The 25,645-nt window shown below is 36.8% G+C and overlaps 2 protein-coding genes across 6 annotated transcripts; both read right to left on the reverse strand.

Annotated features, from left to right (window-relative positions):
* Positions 1–255: 255 nt before the first annotated feature.
* LOC113053037 (solute carrier family 12 member 8-like) lies at positions 256–15,740 on the reverse strand. Of its 3 annotated transcripts, none has more exons than XM_026217649.1 (14): positions 15,649–15,740; positions 15,171–15,245; positions 14,889–15,002; positions 14,286–14,477; positions 13,973–14,204; positions 7,068–7,181; positions 5,841–5,928; positions 5,244–5,331; positions 4,439–4,585; positions 2,768–3,413; positions 2,602–2,693; positions 2,402–2,519; positions 2,001–2,061; positions 256–832 (listed from the first exon to the last, which is right to left on the reverse strand). In XM_026217649.1, exons 2-14 carry the CDS (start codon positions 15,210–15,212, stop codon positions 661–663), a joined length of 2,106 nt encoding a protein of 701 aa, XP_026073434.1. In that variant the 5' UTR covers positions 15,213–15,245; positions 15,649–15,740; the 3' UTR covers positions 256–660. The 3 variants fall into 3 exon arrangements, with proteins under 3 accessions (XP_026073434.1, XP_026073435.1, XP_026073433.1); XM_026217650.1 differs by having other exon boundaries at positions 2,768–3,236; positions 14,889–15,035; XM_026217648.1 differs by having other exon boundaries at positions 14,889–15,035.
* A 928-nt stretch (positions 15,741–16,668) lies between these two features.
* On the reverse strand, positions 16,669–25,085 carry LOC113053039 (zinc finger protein 148-like). 3 transcript variants are annotated; one of them, XM_026217651.1, is made up of 7 exons: positions 24,908–25,085; positions 22,445–22,832; positions 22,066–22,191; positions 21,524–21,647; positions 21,362–21,445; positions 20,944–21,062; positions 16,669–20,853 (listed from the first exon to the last, which is right to left on the reverse strand). In XM_026217651.1, the coding sequence occupies exons 1-7, from the start codon at positions 24,910–24,912 to the stop codon at positions 19,246–19,248; spliced, it is 2,454 nt and encodes an 817-aa protein (XP_026073436.1). In that variant the 5' UTR covers positions 24,913–25,085; the 3' UTR covers positions 16,669–19,245. The 3 variants fall into 3 exon arrangements, with proteins under 3 accessions (XP_026073436.1, XP_026073438.1, XP_026073437.1); XM_026217653.1 differs by having other exon boundaries at positions 22,445–22,914; positions 24,908–25,084; XM_026217652.1 differs by having other exon boundaries at positions 22,445–22,918; positions 24,908–25,084.
* Between the last annotated feature and the right edge of the window lie 560 nt (positions 25,086–25,645).

A 25,645-nucleotide genomic window follows, 5' to 3' on the forward strand; every position in this document is an offset into this window, starting at 1 on the left:
TCATGTTAGACTTCCTGGGGACCCCCAGTTCAAATCCCAACCTAACATACAATAAGTTTGGAATTCATAGATCATTTTGTATTTTAACATTATGGGGAAAAGCAGCTTTTGATTCTCATGCCAAATCATTTTTCTTCACTAAGAAAAAGAAAGTCTAACAAGTTTGGAGCAAGTGATTTGCAAAAACTGCAATATGCCATGTGAATATACAAGAAACATGAAAATAGTTTTTTTTCCCCCTAGAACATATATATATATTTGTAAATTAAAATTATTTTGGAAGAATTAACTTGGAGGGGGCACATTCTAGTATGAATAGGCACAGCACTTGTTATAGACTCAACGAGGTCAATCAAAATACAGGACAAAATTTACTTGATATGAAAATTAAACACCCATGGTGCACATTAAACCTAATGTAAGCATGGCGGCAAATTAATTCACAATGCATGCACATTCCCGATTTTCAGGCAAACATTATTACTTTCCTTCAGATTTTCCAGGAAATAAAACTCAATCCTCTGAGTACTACCTGACAAATGCAGTAAATAAAAAAATATATTTCAAGTGCTGCTCAGTTGAGTGATCAGTCAAGATTATTTAGTCCCATGTGTCCACTTTTTCAGTCCAGCTGGTTAGCAGGGCACAGTTGTTACATGCTCAGTTGGACTGAGAATGGACTATCTTGTCTGTGGTGCTGATAAAGGAGGAGTGATGGTAACGATCACGTAAGGCAAAGTCTGCATTTTCCTCTGTCAGCTGCCTGGTTTCCATTCTAACAGCTGACAAAGAGGGTGTCACCACAATCTGGTCCTGAAGGGCCTCATCTCGCCTAAGAAGAGAGGCAAATGACTGGTAATGTGAGGTTCGGTTTTGTGTTTATTCATACAGTGTAGTTCTAATCACATCATCCACAATGGACTCATACCCACATAACAGTAATAATTGTAAGTGCTTTATTAAGTTTTAATTGAAGAACTCTCCTAACAAGCCAAGATAAAGAATGTCATTAATCAGAAGACATTCAAAGATATTCCATAGTGCATGAAGACAACATCTCAGCTGATTTGGAATAGTGACATATATCAAAGATATTCTGAATTTTATTTGAGGCACATAGTATCAAGTTATCAATAAGCAAAACTGTTAACTCAGACTGGTGTTTTGAAGAATGCCTTTAAAATAATCAGTACTTTTCTTTTGGACAGAAAGAAATTCTGATCGGATCAATTTTTCAGTGTTTTCTGTATAAGCATTGGTGGAAACATCCATGTCATGATTGTGGTATTTTCTGTATCAAGTAATCCTGGCAAGGGATGCACCGATATTCCACTCTATGAATGTGTGTTCTTTTATGTTACTAATGACCCATTTGAAAGCGAATGCAAAGTTGCTCAAAGAACGTGCAGACAGGAAATTTCTATGTAGTATACTTTTTATGTAGTTCCTATTTGCAATAGCGCTACTGTGCTGTAACATGGCAACGCTAGTAAAATGATGCTACCCTCTTGTATAATAATAGCTTTGTAGTACTATACATTATTTGGATAATTAATTAGTCAACAACAACAAAAACGTTACATCTGATTCTGTTGTATAGAACTGAATAAAAATGATTTAATATTATTTAATATTATTTCTGTCTGATTTCATTGTTACTTTCAATAAAAGTGTGGTTATTACATTGGCTTGTGTTTTTTTATTCAGTATCATTAAAATTACTGAGTTAAATTAAATCTAAAGTAATTAAATTACTTTATAGGCTATTATTTAATAAAATAATAAACAATTACTACAAAGCATTTTTGGTTTCCGGCGAAGTGCATCCAGAATTTCCGTTTCAACGGATCCCTAATCCTGTCCTTAAACATCATGAAAAATGTAGATCAGACTGTCTTTTCATGTCTAAGTAGGTGGTTCTTTACAACACAAAGCTGCATTAAGGACCAGACTTTATGCTGGAAGAGTCAAAACTGCCTACAGGAGACTATGTAACATACCTCTCCAAATTATGCAGCGAGGTCTTGAGCCACCTGAAGAAACTGAAGCGAGCTGCTGCACCTGTGGGCAGAGATTTTATATTTCCTAACAAAAAAAAGTCATAATGATGGATATGTACATAATACACCTCTATTTTTAATTGACTTTAATATAAATAGTTGAAATATTCATCCGAATATCAAATTCCTGCAAACCTTTCCTAGAAAAAACGAAACAAAAAAAAAACTCCCAAGCCTTCTTAGACCTACAGTACAAGTAATATATTTGGCTTAAAATAAGCAGTATGTGGCTTCAGACAATTGTCAGTTTTTCAGACAATTTTCAGTATATAATGAGCAACTGGGGTTATTTCTAAAAGATTATTTAGATCATATAAAAAGGTATGTACTCTTACAATTACCTGTTGGCAAACCTGGGCTTGTTGTTCCAATGTAGAGAAAGAGGATAAGGGCAACTGTAATATTAATCAAGGCGTACATCCACTGGATAACAAACATTATCATAAAAGAGCACAATGCCTAAAGAAAGATAAAAACAGCATTACAAATTTGAGCTTACAAGCTTATTGCTTACAGGCTGGATCATTTTTGCCAAACTTACACCAACGAATGAAACCCAGTGGTTGCAAAATCTGCCATAGACCGAACCCTGGATGGATTTTATTTCTGATTCTTCAAGATTGGTTTCTAAATCTGTGAATAAAAGGTATATAAGGTGTAATACAAATTTTGATATACATTGAAGAGTTTTGTAGAGAGTTATGTACCATTTCTGTCTATCTGTTCTCTTGGGAGTTGATCGAGTTCAACTGGGCCAGAATTAGGCAAAGACTGTTTCCTCTTGGGTTCTGTTGTAAGGACAGACTCCTTAAGTCCTGAGTGGCTACTGGTATCATCATCTAATCCAACAGTTTGTTCTGGCTCCTTTTCATCTTTTCCTTTATCTAATGGTCCATTGCTGTTCAAGTCCCACCCAAAACTGTTCATCAGCGTTTCTTTAGCTGGAATCTTTGACTTCCTGCCCCAGGTCTTGGAGGCAGGAATAGAAACTCTCTGTTCATCAGCGGTGTCCGTGTTGGGCAATGGAAATATTTGGTCCATGTCCTTGGTGAACTCCAGCAGTGTGCCGTTCACAGGTTCACTGATGGCTCCACTGCTGCCGTAATGGGGCTGAGTGCTGCACACAAGTGATCTACTGGAGCTTGACCTCCTGGTCAGCGTCGTCCTTTGCTGGACCTGCAGCTCATGGGTTTTCACCACACAGAAATAGCAATAATCAATTATGCTGTAGGTTAGCATGAAGTTGATGGTGACGATGGGAGCCAGTACATTGACCTGGCCGACAAAAATGAAGGCCATAGAGACCAAGCTGGTCAGACAGATGGCAGCCACAGGCGTCTTATTGGGCCCTCGCTGTAATACATAAAAAGACAATATATATATATATATACATATATATATATATAACCTAGTGTCTGCTCACTACATAGGCACCTTCTAAGGAAGCGTCCCGACTACTTGTACATAGTTAGCATCTCTGTGAGTTATTATATTTTGAATTTAGATATTATATTTATTATTTTAAAAAAAATCTGTAATAGCTTACTTTTACAATAAACATTTTTCTGTTTTTCCTGAGCTTGCCCTACTGCATTATGGGATTGGATAGGAACATAGTCAAGTCTACTTCACAAGTTTTTATTAATCTTTTGCAAGTTCGATTTATGGCTTTGGTTCCATGCATCCTCATTTCTTTCACACTCTTCAGGTTATGTAACGAGCGAGTAAAAATATCTAGTTAAAACATCCCAAAGAAGACAGCATCTCTCATGTCACCTCAGAGCGGTCATTACCCAGATCCCATAAATCTCTCAGATGGAGCCGCTACTACTGCTACTGGCTGGCACAGCTCCAGATCCACCAGGGTTGGTCTTTTCTGTGCTTCCTGTGTTTGTTCTGGGACGTTGATTCAGGACGAGATGTCTCGGGCGAGCTTGTAGCCCATAGAGAGGGGTCAGACAGAGCTCAGACGGGGGAAAGGGTGTGCTGTGCTTTTTGAAAGCCACAATTGTTACAATTCATTCCTTCACGTTTTTTGAAGGGCACTTTGGCACACTATAATTAGGAACTCATCCGGTCGTCTACTGAGCTACATATTGCATGTGAAAAAGTAAACTATTTATTAAAGTTGCACAAAGCGCATGAAAAACAAATGCTAAATTTCCTTTTTTATCCTATGTGAATTGTTAATGTCTAATCATTTATTAACATCTGAAAGGACTCAAATGGATTATAATCACAGAATAGATTTAGCCTTGATTTATCACTTGATTCAACCACTGTTTCGCATAAAACCACACATCCTAGCATTCCCCTTTCTGAATATAGCCACAATTTAAACACATTAATATAATTATCATCTCCCTGTAAGCACCCACCCCTTTCCCGAGAAATCCGAGAGCTGGGATGACTCTCTCCTGGGCAATACACTGGAGGATCCTGGGTGCACCGTACAGGCCGCCCATGCAGGAGGCCAGGGAGGAGATGTAGAGGCCCAACAAAAACAGGAAACCAACCAAGGAGACCTGGGAAGAAAAAAAAACAGAGGGAAAGAGAATGTAGAGAACTCCACCCAGCTTTGTTCCGCTTGGCCAGACTGAAAAAAGCTTATAATGTGTTGTTAGTAAATAATGAGAGAGTAGGCAGTTTCAAAATAATACAGTACAATGATTGTGTTCTGTAACACTACATTGTGCAAAATGCACCTTTTCGCAGATTCAATACATTTAATATGCATTTTGCATGTAGAGTGTTAACCCCAAAACATCACAGCTCACATTAAGGAACAGCTGGGGGTCAGCCACAACCAGGCTAGAGCATGACACATTCATAAACTAACTACCGGTATGTAGCTTAGTTTAGCAGCTCACTGTAATCTATGCAGACTGGCAGCTGTGTGGCTATCAAACGTCAGGGTATGTGCAAGGTCAGTGCTCAACTGGGCTCTGTTTTCATTCACATACTTAACACCAGCTGTAGCATTTACAATGACCTCAAATGCCTTGCTATGAGGGCCTGCAGATGATCGGAATGACATTAGCGTGACAAATGCAAATGTAAAAAATTTTCTGTGGTTAATGTGCTATTCTCAAGTCTCACTTTCAGTAGAAACAATTAGTGTTAATAGTGGAAAAACCAATGCAAGATGGCCATCCTCTGAAGCCTGTAATGACATCAGATTACCTTTTCCGCTATTAAGAAATCATAGCGCAGTGCCTCTCTGGTGCAAATGGCTCCAAGTAAGAACACAAAGATGAGATACAGGAACCACCTGTGGATTCCCACAATACACAAGAGTCATTCATTCTATTTATAGAGAAATTATCTAAGAAGAACTGTTTATATATCTATATTAATAGACATTTCTAATGTTACATAACATTTCTGTTTCAACTAAATGCTGTTTTTAACTTTACATTCATTAAAGTCTACTGTTTAGAGCGTCAAATCAGCATATAAGAATGATTTCGGAGTTGATTAAAATAGAAATGTTATTTTAAATTGTAATAATATACAGTTTTTCCTGTATTTGTATGATCAATTAAATACAGCTTTGGTGAGCACAAGAGATTTCTTTCAAAAACATTTTAAAAAAAAGGACTCAAACTCATTTATATATCATACACTTTTTTTTTGCATGGCATGAAGGCTTATCATAATTCTGTTTCTCATTTTTATTTTGGCGCCTACTCTAAAGTATGTGTAAAGTCAAAACAAACAGAGGCTAAAGATGAGCTAAGGAAGAATTAAAGATGATTTCTGTTGTGGTTAGAAACATACGAGGTGAAGACTGCGGCGAGAGTTCCCACGGGGATGTTGTGCTCAGGCCTCTGGAGATCAGAGCTCATGTTGAATCCCGCCATCACACCTACACACACACACAGGGTTACTAGAGACAAGGGGGCATTTAAACACTGAACAACAGATAGAAGTACATATCAGAGCTCACTTGAAATGCCTTCCTGACTTCTAACAGGAGCAAAAAGGACACTTTGATCCCTACTGATTAGGGCCTCGTGTTGCTCAAATTAATTATTCAATCTTTCAGTCGTTGCTGGAGGCTGAAGCTGGTTTGGTAAAACAAGACAAGAACGAAGTGGGTTTTCTTACATCGCTTACATTTATGGGTTTCTTACATTCTGTAGATAATTATTTCTCATTTTTATATTTATATTGACTGGTTTTATTCATGGGATTTTTGCCAATGAAAATAGTTAAATTGAAAAGCATTATGAAAGGTGGTCTGAGATCATAAAATAATGCAAACTGAATTCAAACCTGAAGACAAAATGTGTACTTAACATCAACAAAATATGATCTTAAACATTCAATAAATGAATTCATATTTCGATATTATTTTACAGGCTGGTCAGAAAACTTACTTTCATAATATTTACAACATAACTATTATATAGTTGTTGTTTTTTGTTGTTTTTAAATGTGTTAATCACACATTTTTTCTAGAATATTTTAGCAATTTATTTTAGTACAATATCAATATACATTATGGAAAGAATGGTTTAATTTTGCTAACTGGAATATTACACTTAAAAATATTTTTTACACAATATGAATGGGTTTATAATCAATTAAAAAACATATATAGCTGCCTTTTTATTTTATGAAGAAGGTGCCTCACAGAGTGATCATCGTGTTGGGTTCCTTGAAATCAAAAGTATAAAATCCCCATTTCAGATCACCTTGTCGTTGGTTGCAGTTTGCTTGTCCAAGTGACACCATGCTTGGACTGAAACCTCATTATATAACAAAAATGTGTTAAATATGAGAAGAAATTCAGTCAAAATGAGAGATTTCTGGGATGTCTGCATCCTAAATATAACCACAGCTACTAACATACAGTACAGCTGCAAGTATTTGAGGCCACTGAAGTTTCAGGCTTCTACTCCCCGAATAGCAAAAAAACAATCCTCATATCAGCATACTGTCATTTAATCAGTGGTTATTATATCACAGTTTAGCCTTTATTGTTTGTGTGTGTAAAGTCACCTGTCGCCGCAGGAAAGAAAACCCCAAACACGGTGAAGAAAGTCTCGCCAGCTGTGTAGTCTGGCAGGGAGTTCTTACGCAGAAGATCCTCTGAATAACCAACAAATCCATGATCTGCAATAAACATGTTCAGCACAAGACAATATTAGGAAAGACTGTTTAATACAAAATTCAGTTGTACTACTAAAGCATTACGGAGTGCTTCACGGAAAAACTCTGCACTGACACAATGATAAGAATCAGATTCATCTCTGAAATCCACTGAGTATATGAGACACAAACATTACACACACAGGTTTCCTGTAAATTAGAATCTTTATGAAAAGGTAAAGCAAAGATTTTGGCTTTTTTGAAAAATCTGATGTTTAGACAGACCAGTCTAAATATTTCATAACATTAAAACAAATTTCAGAAAACCTTCCTGAAGCAGATTTCAAGTTTCCACCTCTCTGCTTAAAACACAGGCTTGAATCATACAGAGGCAACATTTACTAGAAAATATCCTCCCGCGCAAGACCACAAACCAGCATCCATGACAATCTTGATCCATCGCACACTGATACAATAACCCTTTCACCCTGAAATCAAAGGGAGGGGTTCCTGGGGTTTCGTGGAACAAACATCTGGCTTGAAATATGACAGGTTTGGACTCCATAGCCATACACAGGCAGAGCCCCGCATGTCTGTGGCTGACCATCACCGCCCTTTATGTAACAACCCGGGGGGACAGACGCCCAGCCAAGATGCGTGCAAACCAAGGGCCAACCTTTTTCTTGCAAATACATGCCAAGTTGAATAGTTCTGCGGCATGGACATGATGGAGGGAATGATGCCGGACTAAGCTCTGGGTGTGTTCACAGGCAAACAAACCATTCCAAGAACAGGCGCCGCAGAACATTCACGTAAACCGTAATATCACCATTGTGCTGAACAGTCATATGAGTGGTATTTTCACTCAGGGTAGCAGCTATTTAAGGCTAGATAACACTGACACTCTATGTTTCTGGAGGTATGTGTACTTGTGTACAAATGTATAAATGTCACAGAAAGGTGCTCTTAATTGGTTAGTTCACCCAATAAAAGCATTCACTCACCCTCACGTCATTCCAAACCAGTTTGACTTTATTTTTTAACAGAACTCTGAAAAGGAAAAGGAGATGTTTGGAAGACTGTTTTCCACATTAAAACTTTGGTTTTTACTGCAAAGCTCAAAAAGGAGAAGAACCGCAACATAAATGTAGTCACTCACGATTCATTGGCTATATTTCATCATGACTTTCACACATGAACTTTGTGTGAAGAACAGGCTTAAAAATTGTTATCAGATTTCACTGATAATCTTTACTTTGCTCCAGCTTTCATATCTTTTATGCATATTTAATATGAAGACACAACAGAGTGTAGAATTTCAGTAAATAATGCAAAGCTAATATTTATTTATTTAGCTAACATAAATTTACATGAATTAAGCTAACATAAAATAGATGATTTTAGAACTCCAAGTAGCCTATTTAAAACACTGTCCAGAGTATTCAAAGGCCAATGACTTTCAGCTGTTCAGTATTTACTGGATTAAGATTTTTTTTATATAATAATAAAAACATTTGATCAGTTAAATTATTATTATTATTCACATGACTTTTCCATGTCTATAAATCACACTTGATACATTAAATATTCTGATTTCTTTTAAAGACAAAATGTTGCTGAGGAGGTCAATTAAAATAAGAAATACTTATATTTGTAGTTATTTTGTCTTTTTTTAATGCTTGTTTTGCCATCTTGAGGCTTCCTTGGAATATTGCTGAGGCCTCCTATTGGGCCCCGGACCCCAGGTTGAGACTTCAGAAGAACTTCAGAAGATTTGGATTATAGCAAACATCAAATAGACATACTTCAAGGATAAAGCACATGGTGCTTTTTTTCTTTTTAGGACTTGGCAGTGAACACACACACACACATAACAGCAGGGCTCTCACTCTTCAAAACATCTACTTTTGCATTCAATCAACAAGAAAGAAAGAAAAGTCATACTGGTTTGAAATGTTTGGCTGGAAAAAGTGTTTAATTAAGAAATAATTTAATTAATAGTTGACCTATGGACAAACATCAACAGATGAATGAGCTGATAAAAGTTAGTCAGAAGTGTACTAAAGATGGAGTGAAATGCAGAGACACATCTACAGAGCCTGACTATGCAAGATCATGATCCATTTCCCTCTCTTGGTTATCTTGTGATGGGAAAGAATGTGTTCTCTGGGATTAATGACATGTTTATCCAAAAGGAAGTCACCACCCTTTCAGAAGCCCTGCCTGTTCTTACCCTTCCAAGTCACAGTTTCTTGGCTACAAAGAGAAAGAGCTAGAACGAGAGTAAGATACAATAGAGAGGATCAGGAGAAGGACGTAGAGAGGAGGTACATAAAGAAAGTTTAGTTGGACACAGAAATGACAAAATACACTGATTATACCACACAGGTAGGAAAAAAACACATCCTACAATACTTAACCACATCATAAATTAACCATATCTATCTATCTTTTTTTTTTGAATAGTAAGTGCAAGAATAAACTTAACTAGTGAACACAGTGCATGAGAGCAGGGCTGTTACTGTTGCCCTCCCTGCCACCTTTCTAACCATTCTGATTGCAGTTCAGATATTTATAGCGAAAGTCCTGATCTGAAGATTTAGAGGAGGATGGGAGGATGTGGACACTGCTAGCAAAGACTCGGCTCTGCTTCCTGCCTGCTCTTTTGTCTCAAGCCAAAAATGTGGGTGAGCCCGGTCAACACCCTTAACCTAAAACTTATGAGCGCATGTCAGTTTCCTGTCCAACTCTGGGTGCTTAAATAGACTGTCTTTGAGGTTATAGCTGAGATCCTCCATAACACGAACATCATCCCTTCATAAAACTAATAACTGTATGTGAATGGAAAAACAAGCCAGCTCTCAAGACGCTGCACGCTTCCATATTTTCATATAAAATCTAATTGTTATAATATCTTCCCACCACCAGAAGAAGAGAATGTACACCAATAAAAGCCAGTCTAAAAGCCTACAGGAGTAGGGAAGCTCTTCTCACAGCTCCTCTTTTGTGGTAGTAGGGACAGAACTAGGAGGTGCTCTCGTTTTTTTTTTAAATCTAGCTCAAATGTGTTCACCACAATGGTATGAACACTCGGGAGGATTGTGCTCACATTTTCTTCATCTTTTCCAGTAATAACATTTTCAAATGTTTTAACAAAACATTGAAATAGGTAGCAATATTAAAAGATCATCAACCCTTCTACCATTTTGGCTAAGTGAGCCTGTGAACATTGGGTGTATAACTCCAACATATCCTTTACCAAGAATTATTTCACAACCAAGTTATGTGCAGGCCTTCAGCTTTCAGTTTTTAAAGGAATAGTTCACCCCGTACTAAACTGTGGGACCTCCTTCTTTATCCTTCAAATATATTTCCAAGCTCCAGAACATCATAAGTGTATCACTCATAAAGACTGTTTGACTAATTATGCATTATGCACCATTTTTCTGAAGTCATACTGTAGCTGTGTGTCAAACTAATCTGAATGATTAATTCGTAAATCAACTGATCCGGTTCTTGAGTTTAACTCGCTAGCTCACTAGACGGGACAGTTTTCAGTGAATAATGGCATAAATGTCAATCTGTTCCTCTCACAAAACTACAAAATGACTCAACTCAACTCTTTTGAAAGCATCACCTGAGCACAGATGCACAGGAGTGCCAATTTGTGGTCTTCATTTGTTTATTGTCAATTCTGTCTAAAACTAGAAATGTAAATTTTATAATCATTGTCTATACTGTATACAACATTATGAAAATACACAACTCTACTCTCCAAGATATTGGCATTGGAAAGAGAGAGCGAGAATGGGGGAGAGAGAGACAACAAAAACAATTACAAGGAAATCACTACTTTTGTTTCCATGTTAAAGCTTGACAGCCCCAGGAAGTCCCCATTCACTTTTATTATGACTGGTCATGATATACTACAAAATGTCTCCTTTTGTGAACCCTTTAAACTTGTCATGGAATGTGATCACACTGGGATCTCTAAATCATCATGGTTATGAAGCTTCCCTTGTGCTGACCACCTAGCCTTGAATATGTGATTAACAGTATCATCAAACTGTATACACATCTGCACAGCAGCTCCTTTTTCCTGGCACTGGCAGGTTACCCGCACATGCGGCACCCAGGCCTTAACCGTGCAACCCCCTGGAGTCGTGTCAATGGGGAGATCACTTTAGAAGCACAAGGCTTAATTGAAAAAAACCTGGAGGAACCAGTGCCTCCTTTTCCCACTGCCAGCACACACTGCAGCCCGAGTCCAGCTCCTAAAAGGGGTCAGAGCAGCATGACAGCAGTTAGGGGGTAATGCTGCATATTTAGTCCATTACACCCCAGTGTGTCTGACTTTCTCTGATGAGAGAGAGAGTGAGAACACCATCTTTTTTTTAGAGTATTGCCTCTTCTCTGGACAGGAAGCCAGTAATCAGTAGAACAGGAAAAGCTGGGATGGATTTCCTGCAAACCCAGTGTGAAAGTACATTCTGACCCTGTCTGAGGTGGGCAGCCAAAACACTTAAACATTACAATGGACTAAGAATGCCTGCAGGCTTGTCCTAAGAGCAAATAACTCCTATTAGATATCTCACATAATTTTTCAATTATAAACTTTGATCAAATTGAAATTGCACTAAGTAAGAGTAAGAGGGTGAGAGGGAGTTGAAATTCTTTTAATACTGTATAAATGCTTCCTTCATAAACATTTTTAACACAAGTCTAGATCTGAATGTCCTAAAATTATTAAATGTGTGACAGAGCTGGATTTCTGCTATTAAAGGTCTATAGCTTGGGAGAGCTTTAGAAACTGGAATTTGTCAAGACATCTAGCTAATTCTTCTTCGACTACAAGCATGCTCCATTTCATTAACTCATGCTTTCACTCATTAAAATATATACATATAATTGCAGTAAAACAATAATATTATGAAATATTACAATTTTATTCCTGCAATGGCAAAGGGTCAGTGTCAAATAATCTTCCAGAAATTATTCTAATATGCGAATATGGTGTTTAAGAAACTCTTGAAGATTTCTTGTTATTATCAAAGCTGATAACATTTGAGTTGCTTAATATTTTTGGATTTATTTCAGGATTCTCTTGATTACTGTACAATAGTGCATATAGTTTTTTCTTGCTAGGTCCAGGATGACTAGATGACAGAACTGTGTATAACTGGAAGACAAATCACTTCACCCTTCCTGTTACTTTAACTTCCATATTATGATTGGTGTTGAAGCTCCATAATTGCGTTCATTTTTAGGAAGAGACCCTGTATGCCCTGGTGGCCATGTGCACCCCTCCCAGCACATGCAGGGCTGTTGGAGGTCTAACTAATCTACTGCTTATTCTATCGCAATGTCAGATCAAAACCTGGTATGCTAAATCTTGTCTTGCACTGTTTGTTAAGACTGAACTGTTTTATGGAAAAAGAAAATGTAAATAATAAATCAATAAATAAATATGTGAATTGGCACTTCTAGACACATAAGGATATTAGAATGCAGCGTATATATGTTACCCTGACATCTACTGGACAGCTGTTGCAAGATCATGTGGCCTCAAACAATCCAATCATTAACATATAACCTCTATACACATGCGGCCAAATACTAAGTGTAGCTAAAGTAGTCTCTCACTACCAATAACTATTGTGAATAAGTGAGAGCTTCAAGATGAAAACAAGCAATTTCTGAAGTCGCAGATAATACTGTATATAAATAGAAATACTTATACACTATTGTTCAACATTAGAAAAAAATAAAAGTCTCTTTTGCTCACCAAGGCTGCATTTATTTGATTTAAAAAAAAACAGTAATATTGTGAAATGTTATTACATTTTAAAAGAACAGTTTTCTATATTTTACTATATTTTAAAATGTAATTTATTCCAGCAATGGTTGAATTTTCATCAGCCATTACTCCATTCTTTAGTGTCCCAGAATCCTTCAGAAATTATTCTAAAATGATTTGGTGCTCAAGATTATCAAAGTCGAAAATAGTTGTGCTGCTTAATGATTTTTGTTTGCATTTGTTAATTTATTTCAGGATTCTTGATTAATAAAAAGCCCAATAGCCAAAAATATATCAGCAATTATTTGAAATAGAAATTTTACAGTTTTTACATTTTGACAATGTAAAATATTTTTTCTTATTTGATCAATTTTATATAGTCTGGCTGAAGAAAATTATTGATTTATTAAAAGTATTATTGTTATAGTATTGATTTATAAAAAAAAAAAAATCTTACTGACCCCAAGCGTTTTGAAAAGTAGTATCTATATTGTAGCTTGCAAGCTGCATTCAACTGCTTTTCAACTACTCCAATAAAAACATATTACAACATATATGAAAACACAGAAATATGAAACGAGTAGAAATAAGAGAAATGTAAAATGTAAAAAATATATATATATATATATATATATATATATATATATATATATATATATATATATAAATTAGCAACAGCAATACTACAGTGAGAATAAAAGTTATGCCTTCTTTCTTTGCATGAACATTTGGGTGGCATTATGCAAATCTTCCCACTTTGTGACATAGACGTGGGGGCGTGTTAGAACAAGCCGTTTTAGGAGGGTGTGGTTGACTTAACTTTTATAAAGAATATCTCTTTGGATTTGAGTCTTTAGTCTTTGCATCTTTACAGATTTTCTTTATGCACCAAGAGCTTGTAACTCTCCAAAGAGAAAGGAAAACATTTAAATTGCATCATATGACCCCTTTAAACTAACTAAAATCCCAATATAAATGACCCTTGATGTAATCTTGTTTGCATTTCACAATAGCTCACCTGGATCTAGATGACTAAATGTCCCGATGACAAAATCCAGAGTGGACACAGCTAATATGCCCAATAGAACCAATTGAAGGCGTACAATCCATTTTACCCCGGCCAGGTTAATCCCAAGCAGGCCAATCAGAACGGCCACAGAGAAGCCCCTCACTGCCCACATGCTCTGTAAGTTCAGCATCTGTGCAATGGACTCGGCAAAACCAGTGATGTACATCGCTCCAGCCACACACTGCCAACAAGACACATAAATGAAAACAGTTAACTGACCACCCAATATATATGCAACAAAATACAGACAGGAGCTGCTCACCTGTCCAAACACATACAAGAGTCCCAAAGTTCCTCCAATCCTCCCTCCGAGCACAGTGGAGATCATGGAATAGACCCCACCGTTACCCACGCTGCAACACTCACACACGCCAACGCCTGACATCACTGTAACCAAGGCGACCAATACCACAATGGATACCAGAAGCATGCCCAGCAACACACCCGTGTTACCCTAAAGATGATCATTAGGACAAAAAGACAACATTTTCATTGGAAGGTAAATAATGAATAAGGTAAATTGCGACTTTCTATCTCCCTCGCACTTTTCTCGCAATTCTTAGTTTACATCTCACAATTCAGACTTTTTTCCACAGAACTGCGAGATATAAACTCAAAAAGGTCAGAATGGTGAGATATAAAAGCAGAATTGTGAGAAATCAACTTGGAATTGCAAAAAAAGTTAATTCAGTTTAGATCTCAAAAATTTAAATTATTCCTCAGAATTGTAAGTTTGTGTCTCACAAAAATACTATTATTTTTTTTTGTGGTGGTAATGGGCTTCCTTTTCATATGGCATTTTAATAGATTCTCTGATACACGTATCCACTACAAACACATCGAAATCTGTGATAAAACAACTTACCACAAGCCAGCCAGTCCGCAAAAAGAGCACCACCCCAAAAATGTTGATCATGCATGTAGTAAAGACTCCATCCCAGGTGCCGAAAAGAACAGGCTCCCAGACGAAAAGCTGCACCTTCCACCAAGGCTGAGCATTACTTTGGGAACCCTACACAAACCAGTGTCACTCATATCTAAACAAGTCACCATTAATGTCAGGTCCTCCACTCAGGGTAAAGTAGTAGGATCTGAAATTATGCTTTTCTATTTTTTCTTAGGGTAAAATGTACAGATTGGCCATTACCTGTGCGTCTTCATGGAATAAATCTTGAATTTGAGGACTCATGCTCCCTCCTGGCCAAGATCACACAAGCTGAATCTGAGGAAAGTACATTTACATTGTTATAGTAATTTTAAAGGCTGTAGTAGGATACTGTATATACAAAGGCGATTTTAACAACATTTGCCAAGTAAGCGATGGCCACGTAACTTGCCAATAAAAGCCGTCTGTAAATAAGTGACACTTTAATTAAACACATGCAATTCATATTTCGCACTTTTAATACTTTAAGATAAAAATCAAACAAACGTATTGAAGTTCACGTGACTATGCGTAGTACTACTGACATTGTGTTTGTGTTTTACTTTAAAGTTATTGTGCAACGGTTCGTTGCAAACGCTGTTAGAAACGCCAGTGACTAGCGGCTCTAAATAAACTGATAAAATGCTGTTTTGGGTTTAGTTAAACTTTTAATTCCTTGAGTAATCATAAAGATACTTGCCTGCAGTCTCTGCGCTCGCGGATGCAACAGGTGGAGAATTTGAGAGAGGCACGAGCGCACACCTGAGTAGCTGGGTGGTCCGAATCATTTCCGCGAATCGGTTCTTTCGAACGGTTCGTTTTGAACGACTAATTAAAGCATCTAACATAAAAATAATACTAATAATACTAATTAAAAAAATACCTTTTAGTCCGTAAAACGGTTTGTTTCCGAAGTAACTAAGACGTGCTATTTAAGTAGCTTACTAATTTGACACTAACCATGACACAATTTTTAGCATAGTATATTAAAATCGTTTGATTAATTCTTACTTTAAGAATTTTAGTCTTAACAGCTGTGTTTGTGTTATTTATGGAAACGCTACGTGTGCAATAACCTCAGTTGTGTGCTGCCTGTGTTCATCTCTTGCAATTCACTTTTCTCTGACTAGTTACTAGTCTTCTGGTGTGGTTAATGTCCAACTAACCAGTAGAAATATATTATGTAAAGTCCAATTAAAATTATTTAAGATGCTTTTATGCAAATCTGTGGTCATGTGTCAACCATACATGATTAAAAGCCCCTATTTTCAACACTGTTCCACATTTTTATCAGTATGATTATCTCACAAAAATGTTCTCATGGTTAAGACAACAAGAAATATTTTCACAAAATGAATCCTATTTTAAGGACCATTCCATTAGGATTGAACTAAAACCATATAAATACTACTGTGAATAAATAATTTACAGGATATCCTTTTTTTTTTTTTTTTTTTCATTTACCTAAAGTTGAGAAATATGCTTAATTGTCATAAAGTATGTAGTGTATGCAATCACAATGCAATATATATATATATATATATATATATATATATATATATATATATATATATATATGAACAGTTATAAACACTGGATTCATTTATTTTAAGCAAAATGCATTTTTCAATTTTTGTTCAAAATGAACCGGACACGTTCTTGGATGGTTTCATGAGATTCACACAGTAGTGCTTATACTAAACAGGCAGGGGCTGTTGATGTTTTTTTTGAAATTTAATATTACACATCAAGAGGCACGCAATCAGAAACATCCAATCACAACTTTTCCCTATGTCTTAGGCAAAGTATTGCAATAAAGTATATTCTATGGGAATAATTTGGCTATGATAAAATGGATACATATAAAATTATAACCAGTGTACAAAGACAGTTAGAGGAGAGGGCATGCACTCCCCAATAAAATTAAATGTTTAAAACTAGTCAGAAGAGCATACTAAATAAAACCATTAAATTTTTCACTCAAATTAAAATTAAAAGAAAACAATGATCCATCATAAGTAACACCAGATGAAGCATTGATGCTCAAAATACCCAGTCAATAAAGAACAACAGTCATGTGTCTAAATGGATATGACCTTTTACAAATAGCAATTGAGCATAAAAAAAGAATAAAACAAATCCACAATTTACTAAAAGGAAATAAAGCAAAAACAAAGCATTAAAGTCTTCCCTCAACTTATCATTTCACTTTCAGCAATTTCTAGAGCATCTATAGCAGTAATTATTGATTAAATATTTATAATGAAGGTATCACATATTGAAATGATAAATAACATTCGAAAAACTCCTCCTCTGATGGTCTATGATATCCATACAAGGTTTAATCAAATTATAATTATTAAAAACTCATTCAGAGGCAATTCTTAGAGGACAGTATATTTGTAATTTTACAAACGAACACAAACATGATTTAGTCACAAAAGTTGTGCTGAGAGCCATCAAGGACTACAGGAATGAGTCAAAAAATGGCAGTAAATATTAAATCATGTCGCACTCTCTCTACACTCAGAGACGAGTGCACATCAAAATGCACAAATTAAAATATATAACCTATTTACAATGTGTAAAAAATAAAGGGACGATAAAGGAATGTTTAGGCACACATATAATAGATCATACTCAAAAACACAGTAAAATGTCTTTGACGCCTAATTTAAAAGAAAAAAAAAAGAAAAAAAAAAAAAACCCGGACTGTTCTTTAAGGGCCTCATTCACAAAATATGAGCAGAGTGAATTTGTGTGTTTCTAAAACCATTAAACAATTTACAGAATATATTTTTTAATGATTTACAAATAAATGAGTGTACAGTTTGTCATGATACTAGTAGTATAAATCATAAAACTACGATTAATCAAGATTATGATTAATAGTTATGGGGCAAGCAGATACATTTCAATGAATAATCTGAGAAAAGAGAAACAAAGCTTTAAGCCAACAAAGACAGATGTGCGATTAATAAATGCTGTGTACATATACATATTAGTATAAGTTTACCAAACATTACACTTTATTTTTTGTTCTCTGTTAATGCAATAAGTAACAAGCAAGTGCATCTGATACAAAGACATATTTGTAATGGATGGGGTGTTTTTGAGACAACGAAAAAGCAAAGAATATGATTTTAAGATATTCTTAAATCATCTTTCTTGATTCCACTCAACATTAAATGTGTATATTATGTAGAGGGAAGATGGGAACTGAAAAGTGCTTTAAAGTAAAAATAACAAAAACAGCCCATGAGCTCAAAGTGCTATTTAATGGGTAATGTTTATGAGCTACTGAGTGCATCTGAAAACTCAAGAAAACAAACCCTCTACAAATGCCTTGTTCCCCATGTGCTCCTAAATCTGATTGGCAAGAGAGTCTCGAATGAATATGTACTGATCTGCTCAGAAGTAACATGAGAATGTCTATTGTTTTGATCCAATAACCTTAGGAGAAATGTGCAAAAATATTTTATGGTTATATAAAATGATGGGCTATCCTAGGTCCATACAAATTCAGTATGCCAATACCTGCAGATTGCTCTAAACAAAATGCTTCTAGGAGAGATTCTTTATGGGAGCATATAATGCAAACATTTTTAAAAACACTCCAGTAAGTAATTAAATGCACAAAAATTATATACACAAATTAGCTTACAATGGCAGAAAAATGTTACTCGTTTTTTAAAACGAAAGTGACTTGCAGTACATCAATCACGAAGTGCCTTACTCAAGTCTAGAGCATCAGTGTAAGGTCCTTTCAGTACCTCTCCAGACAACATGTTACAAAACTAATCAATTGCAAAAAATGATTGTAACGCTAGGTCAGAGTAGTTTCCATAGACCTTCATTATTAGGTCAGTCTGTTGATCCTGTTGTTCCAAGCAAAATAAATGAATGCTAAAAATAGGCCAAATTAGAATTGATTTTTGTATAATTTTCTCTCTAGGAAGCTACGTTGACCCTTTAATTTAGACCACTACAACAGAACTATTGTTGTAGCTTAAATTCCTAATTTTAGAATGCACAGGCTAACTAAGTTGGCAAGCCATAGTGCATTCATCCCAACCCCTACATGTGTAACGCACAAATAAAATAATGCAACGACACGAAAGTATCCCATAGTCTCCATTAGAAGTGCTGATAAATTAAATCTAATGCGTGCATCACTCTGCTCCACATGCGTGATTGTTTAAAGATGGAAAATCATAGGTATTTGCACAGATATCACATTGCCTTCTCTGACAGAACTATAAAGTGCCATTAAAATGCTTCAATTGAAAGCTCTTGTTTAGCCAAAGGTTTGGCTGCTTGTAGCATCTGGAGATGAAGTTAGTTGAGTTCTTGTTTCATTAACAAGAGAGAACTCTGGGAAGTCTGTTCCTCCATGACCTCTCAGGCTAACTTGTCCACTGGCAATGCTAAACTGTGAGGATAGTCCAGCTCGTGAGCTTGGAAACTGAGATCGAAAGTTCTGGTCAAAAGTAGCGATCTGAAATGTCTGACTAATGCTTTGCGCATCTGTTTTTTTGGGAGAAGTCACTTGGTCGAGGAAGTCCTCCGTTGGCGAAACTGAGGAAGGGTTGGTCTCATCACCGGAAAAGGAGAAGGAGTGTTGGGAATCTACTAAAATGCTAAAGTTCGGTTTCTCCAAGGTGGACCTCAATGGAGAGTTCATGCTTGGTCTGAACCGGGATGGGGAGGTGAACTGCTTCTCCGTGGAAAACAAAGGCTGGCCAGCAAGACTGGCACTGTCATTTACAAACGTAAGACTCTGGTTGTTCAGGTAGGTGTCGTTCTGACTGGTCCTTTCCAGTGCTTGCTGGAGAAACTTGGAGTACTCCTGTAGAAGGCTGGCCTTCTCGGCCGGGGGTGCTTGTGAGCTGGCTCCCAAAGTCTCACTGGGACTGCTCTCATCAGAAGAGTTGATAGAGATGCTGGATGTGACCTCGGTGTCCGCCACACTGAAGGAAATCTCTGCTTGCCCGTTGGCCTTATTGGAGTAGTGATCGAGAAGCGTCTGCAGGACCTCGTCTGGAAGGACGTTCTTCTCGTTACTGGACTTGATCTCCACATTCAGCGTTGGAGTCTCAGAGAGGATTGTGGCGGGAACGGTCTCATCGATGACGCTTGCTACAGCTGCCTGAGTGACTGAAGACTGCGACACAATGCTGCTTACATTAAGCGCATAGTCTCGACTAGTGTTTGCCGTGGCCGCCTGAAGGTATCGCTTCTTCTTGAGAAACTGCATGGCGTCATCATAATTTGTGCTACTTCCAGTTGGTTTTGTTTGTCCTCCTTGGAGGGAATCAACCGACTCCATGTCAGGATTGGTCTCGACATCCAGGAGGCCTTTGTTGTCCACAATTTCAAATGTGTATCTTGTTACTTTGCTCTCTTCGAATGAGGACAAGGGTGAGAGACTCTGGGGCTGTTCTAGGGCCTGCTGTTTCAAACCGCTCCTGCTGGCGATTTTCTTCAGGACTAGTTTCGGAGGATTGATGATCTCTGATTCCTCCCCTGCAAGATGCCGGTTGCCAGGCGGGGAATCAGGGAGCTCAATGGAATAATCGGTCATGACAAACTCATCCTTGACCTTGGTGGCTACAGTGTAAAGAGGAAGACACTCACTTTTGGCCAGCTGGTCTTCCGTCTTCTCTTCGTTACCAGCTTCAACCACTTTGTCGACACTGGGACTTGTGAGCGCTACTCGACTTTTATCAAGGGTCTTCTGACGTTTCTTCTTGGGAAGCGTGCATTCCTTGGTAGGAAAAGAGAAGCCCAATGTCTCCGAGGTGCGAAGAGGGCCGTCTTTGGCAGCTGTTTTCTGCACCTTCCGGTCCTTATTCTCATGGCACATTCGTCTGTGCTTTAGTACTCTGTCAGTTCTGGAGAAAAACTGTTGGGAAAAACATACATCATCATGCTTCAGATTGTATAATGCATGCTAACATTTTAACTGCACTGATTTGCTTTGGACTGCCCTTACCTGATGGCAATAGTCACACTGGTAAGGCTTCTCCCCACTGTGTGTCCTCTTATGTCTCTCCATGTGGTATTTCTGAATAAATTTCATTCCACACTCATCACAGCGAAATGGTTTTTCTCCTAAAAGGCCGACATGACATACTATTATGAAAGATATAAAGAACAATTTAGGCAAGTCAAGTAGCCCTACTTTTTCCCAGTCAAGACTGACAGGGGAAAAAGCAGGCTTTTAACCCTAGACTTGCTTTCTCAGAGTACAAAGAGGCACCACAGAAAAAGGGGCTTGCAATGGATACATTAATAAATAGATCATCAATCAAGATTTCACTGTACATTCTTGAAGAAAATGTCTTACAACACCTTGAAATGAAACATAAAGGACACTTTTTTTGCCACCGGTATAATGTATCTCTGCTTACCTGTGTGGATCTTCTCATGTCTCTGAAGCAGGTACTTCTGAATAAAGCGCATGTCACACTGATTACACTGGAAAGGCTTTTCACCTTCAAAAAAAAAAAATTCTGTTCACCATTTTGTTCTTTTATGTGTCATTTATTCCCAAAACACATTACACCACTTACCTGTGTGAATGAAGACATGTCTTTGCAAATGGTAGTTTGTCCGAAAAGCAGCATTGCAGTGTTCACAGACATGAGACTTTGGGTTCTGGTGCCCAAGAGAGCCATCTTCATTAATAGTGAGAATCTAACAAGATGTGAGGAAATATAGTTTCAAATCTACTTTACCTTATCATTCATGCTTGTGCTCTTTTAGAGCATCATATCTGTGTGGTCATAATACTTCATGTCCTGGCTAACCAGTACCATAAAATGAAATGATACATGTCAGTTCAGCTTATTCACAGATGTGCATCGCAGTTTTTTGTATAATATTTCAATGAGTGCAATCACCTCAGTAAACAAGCAGCTTTTAATATAAATACAATTATATTTAAAAAAAAGCAAGCAGACAAATTAAGCAATTTCAGGACACTTTCAATCTCACTTAAAACTTTAAATTACTTTACCACCACTGTTTTGCACTGTAAAGTATCTCACACATTTAGGTATTTTAGAGCATACTGGTATTTTATCAGTGGCATCTCTGATGAATTATATTAAACCTTTGCAGGCGAGCGCTGCTTTCTCTTCTTCTTTTTGTGAAAGTCAGATGGGTCCCTCCCCGGTTTCTTCTCCTTTTTATTGAGAATCAATGAGTCTGGCACTTTCATCTCCTGCTTTATATTTACCTAACAAAAGTAACAACAACAATCATTCATTCAATTAATTTACTGAATTAATAATATCTTTTTATACATGTATTTTTACCATGATACAGCCATAATACAGTTTAATTCTGACAATCTGGTCAAATTTGCTGAAAACTTACATTACCCAAAATGTACTCACAATGCTGTTGGAACTTGCACAAGTAAAATAAATAATATTGCTAAAGCGCAGCGGTAACTAGCTCTTAATCAGCTCGAACAGTTGTACACTTACTGGCATATTGAGTGTATAGTGTAATTTATGAGAGATTCGCTGTGAGAAAGCTGCTTCATCCTGTCTGTCCTTTTTATCTGTCTCCTCATGAGCCATGAGGTCATCCTGGGATATCAGATCATGCGAGGTTAGGCCTCCACCTGCCAGGTCTTCATCCTCATCTTCATCATCCTCATCCTCATCATCCTCCTCTGCCAAAAGGGGATGATTAGCCAAGCTCCGTTCCCCAAGTGTCATATCCAAACTTCCTCTCCTTCCTCTTCTGTCCACCCTTGAGGGTCCCAAAGCTCTGGATGAGTGGTGAAGCCCCACAGGGCTACATTTCATGAGCATCCCCTCCAGCTTGTCATCAATGTTCATCGCTGAACGCTGAGCAGTTGAGCTGAAGCTACAGGAAGAGACAGGACCAACATAAGGATTCCTATCAGCAGTCAACAAAGCTGCGTTCACAGCACTTCCTCTCTGTTGACCTGGCTGAGAGAAACAACAAGTTTGAGCTTAAAGAAAACAAACCTCATATCCCCTTCCCTTTTGACAAGAAGCAGCTAAACCCGATGATCCATATTCTCCAGCATGATTTGAGAATGATCCAAAGAGAAATGGGATCTTTTGAAAAATCCCAAAACGTTATTTCAAGGTTTAAATAAAATAAAGAGGATATTTTCAATGTGATCTCAGACTTCTGGAACCCAGTGCTGGTCTAGCCTCTATGTACAATCAAACCAAAATCATTTTCATCTCCTGCTAGAAAGAGGAGAAATGACAAACTCAATCTGACTTGACACGTCTTGAACAGTTATTGTCAAAATTGCCACTGCAGCATAAACTAATTTAATTAGGAAGCATTCATGCCTTTTAGGGATGTTCATTTTAACAGTTAAGAGACTGTTAAGAATTTTGACTGATTAATATGATCAGTTAAATGGTTTAAAAAGTCATTTATTTTCAGCAATTTATGAAAATATTAAAAAATGTTTGCTGCATTGTTAAAATAGGCTATGCTACACGTATTAAAAAAAATTTAGAGAAAAGAAATATATATATATTGTGTATACTATTAAAAAGTCACATTTTATAATTTCATTCAGAAATAGGCCTAATGCCAACCCTCTATGGACACCTTGGCAATTGAATCACCATTGGCTCATAAATATTTTAGTTTACTTGCCAGACTTAACGTAATTTGTTAGTCAAGTAAAAATATATTTCTCATAGAGGCCTATTTATTTGCTATATATAGACTAGCTTTATTATGTTTTTCTCCGCTCGCAGAAGTGCTGCAGGTGCGTGATGCATTATGAAGACCATGTGAATCCTCATGTTCTGGTGTTTGCTTTTTGTGCATGTAAAATTAATCCCCGGGAAACAAATGTTCATATTTTTAACAGGTCACAGAGACTTATCCTTTTCTAATCTAAATCAAATCTAATTAAAATAATCTTGTCGGTTAACGGTTAATAATCATTTAACAATCGTTGGTTTCCGGTTAGGAAAACTGAACAAAATTAACATCCCTAATGCATTTTTATGTCAGATTACTGCTTGTAGTTCTTACTATTTTAATGAGACTTAAAAGACAATTATATTCAGTAGACTATTTATATACTGTAGTCCTGCTGTACAGCTGTTATTACTGTAAAGTTGCCCTGAAACAACCTGTAATCTATAAAGAGCTATAGTATATAAATAAATGTGACATAACATTTTCATACTTTTCAATACTTAAAGATTTAAGCTGCATTTAATCCTCATACCTCATAAATATGAGACTGAGATTCATTTACATAATTATTTTCTTATTCTACTGACTTATATGAGCTGGTTGGCAACTATATGAGACAGGCCAATTAAATCTTATTTTTATAACATTTTCACAATGCATATTGTTCCATAGCATCTCTGCAGAACATTCTCCCTTAATGTGTCCAATGAGCAAGTCAATCTTGACTGTAGAAAAGCAAACATTATATCAGTGGTGAAAAAAAAAAAATCCACATGCATAGACTTTGTAAAAGTCAAGTTCTGACATGTCAATCATCAACCTGAACTAAATACGACCTGCATAGGAAGTAGATCAACCATAGAGTCAATGGGATCAACATATGATTTAAAATAAAACTAAAATGGCCTAAGATATGAGTTTAAGCTCTAAGTGTACAGACTTGATAATGCGGGTGTGCATAAACTAACACAAAAACTTAGAGTAACGTTACATGAATGTGTTTACACTGGCTGCCTGTTGCCACTGTCAGAGATACAGCTGAGCATTTAATCTGACGTGAGCTTAATAAGGCTACTGTATTAAATACTGACTTTAATGTATTTTACCATATGCATTTTAGTTTAAAATCGGCCTGATCTCAATTTCTATGCTGCCGTTTCAGCACGCACACAGAGGCCGGACTACAAACATTTTCTCGGCTGATTGTATCGAAGTCCTTCGCGGATGGAGAGTATACGTACCGCATGTGTCTTCAGTGCAGCGCTGGCGGCGGGTTCGAGCCGCTCATGATGTGTTTGTCAAACTTTACTGCGACGCCGCGGCTAGCGCGAGAGGCTAGCGAGCTACATTCCATCTGCAGCTGCGCAGCGGTGCATTGTGGGATCGCAGCGGACCCGCTCTTGATGAGACTGACAGGACGTGTTTGCTTGCTGTTTGAAATATATGCAAGCAATAAGTGGAGCTAATAATAGAGGATGATGTGGTATGTTATATAAATTGATTTATTCATGAACAGATGGGCCAAGATTTCCTTCATCCTATCTAAGCATCAATTATTAACCCTCGAGTGTACTATTCAAGACTCATGTAATAGAATCATGAATTTCAGTGATTCTTTTTTATTTATTTATTTATTTTTGCCAGAGAGTGGTATTTAAAAAAAAAAAGGAATAATAACAATGATAAAGAAATATCAATTGCGCAGGTTAAATAAACAAGCAAACAAACATTTAATTTGTAAAATCTGTTATTTTTTATTTCAGGTCTATCTAAATACGCCTATAGCATTTTATAACCTAATTATCTCCGTTCAGATTGTGCATTTAATTTAATGACGTCACATGAGGCATTTAAAAGTAAATTTTAATGTTTCTACATAAAAAAATGCACTGTTCTATGTGAATAGAAAGAAACTGACCCTCAATGGTTAAAAAGGCACTAAAACAAACTATGCAAACACTTAAAATGCTTAAAACAAC

The sequence above is a fragment of the Carassius auratus genome, chromosome 34, assembly GCF_003368295.1.
Source record: "Carassius auratus strain Wakin chromosome 34, ASM336829v1, whole genome shotgun sequence".
Lineage (NCBI taxonomy): Eukaryota > Metazoa > Chordata > Actinopteri > Cypriniformes > Cyprinidae > Carassius > Carassius auratus.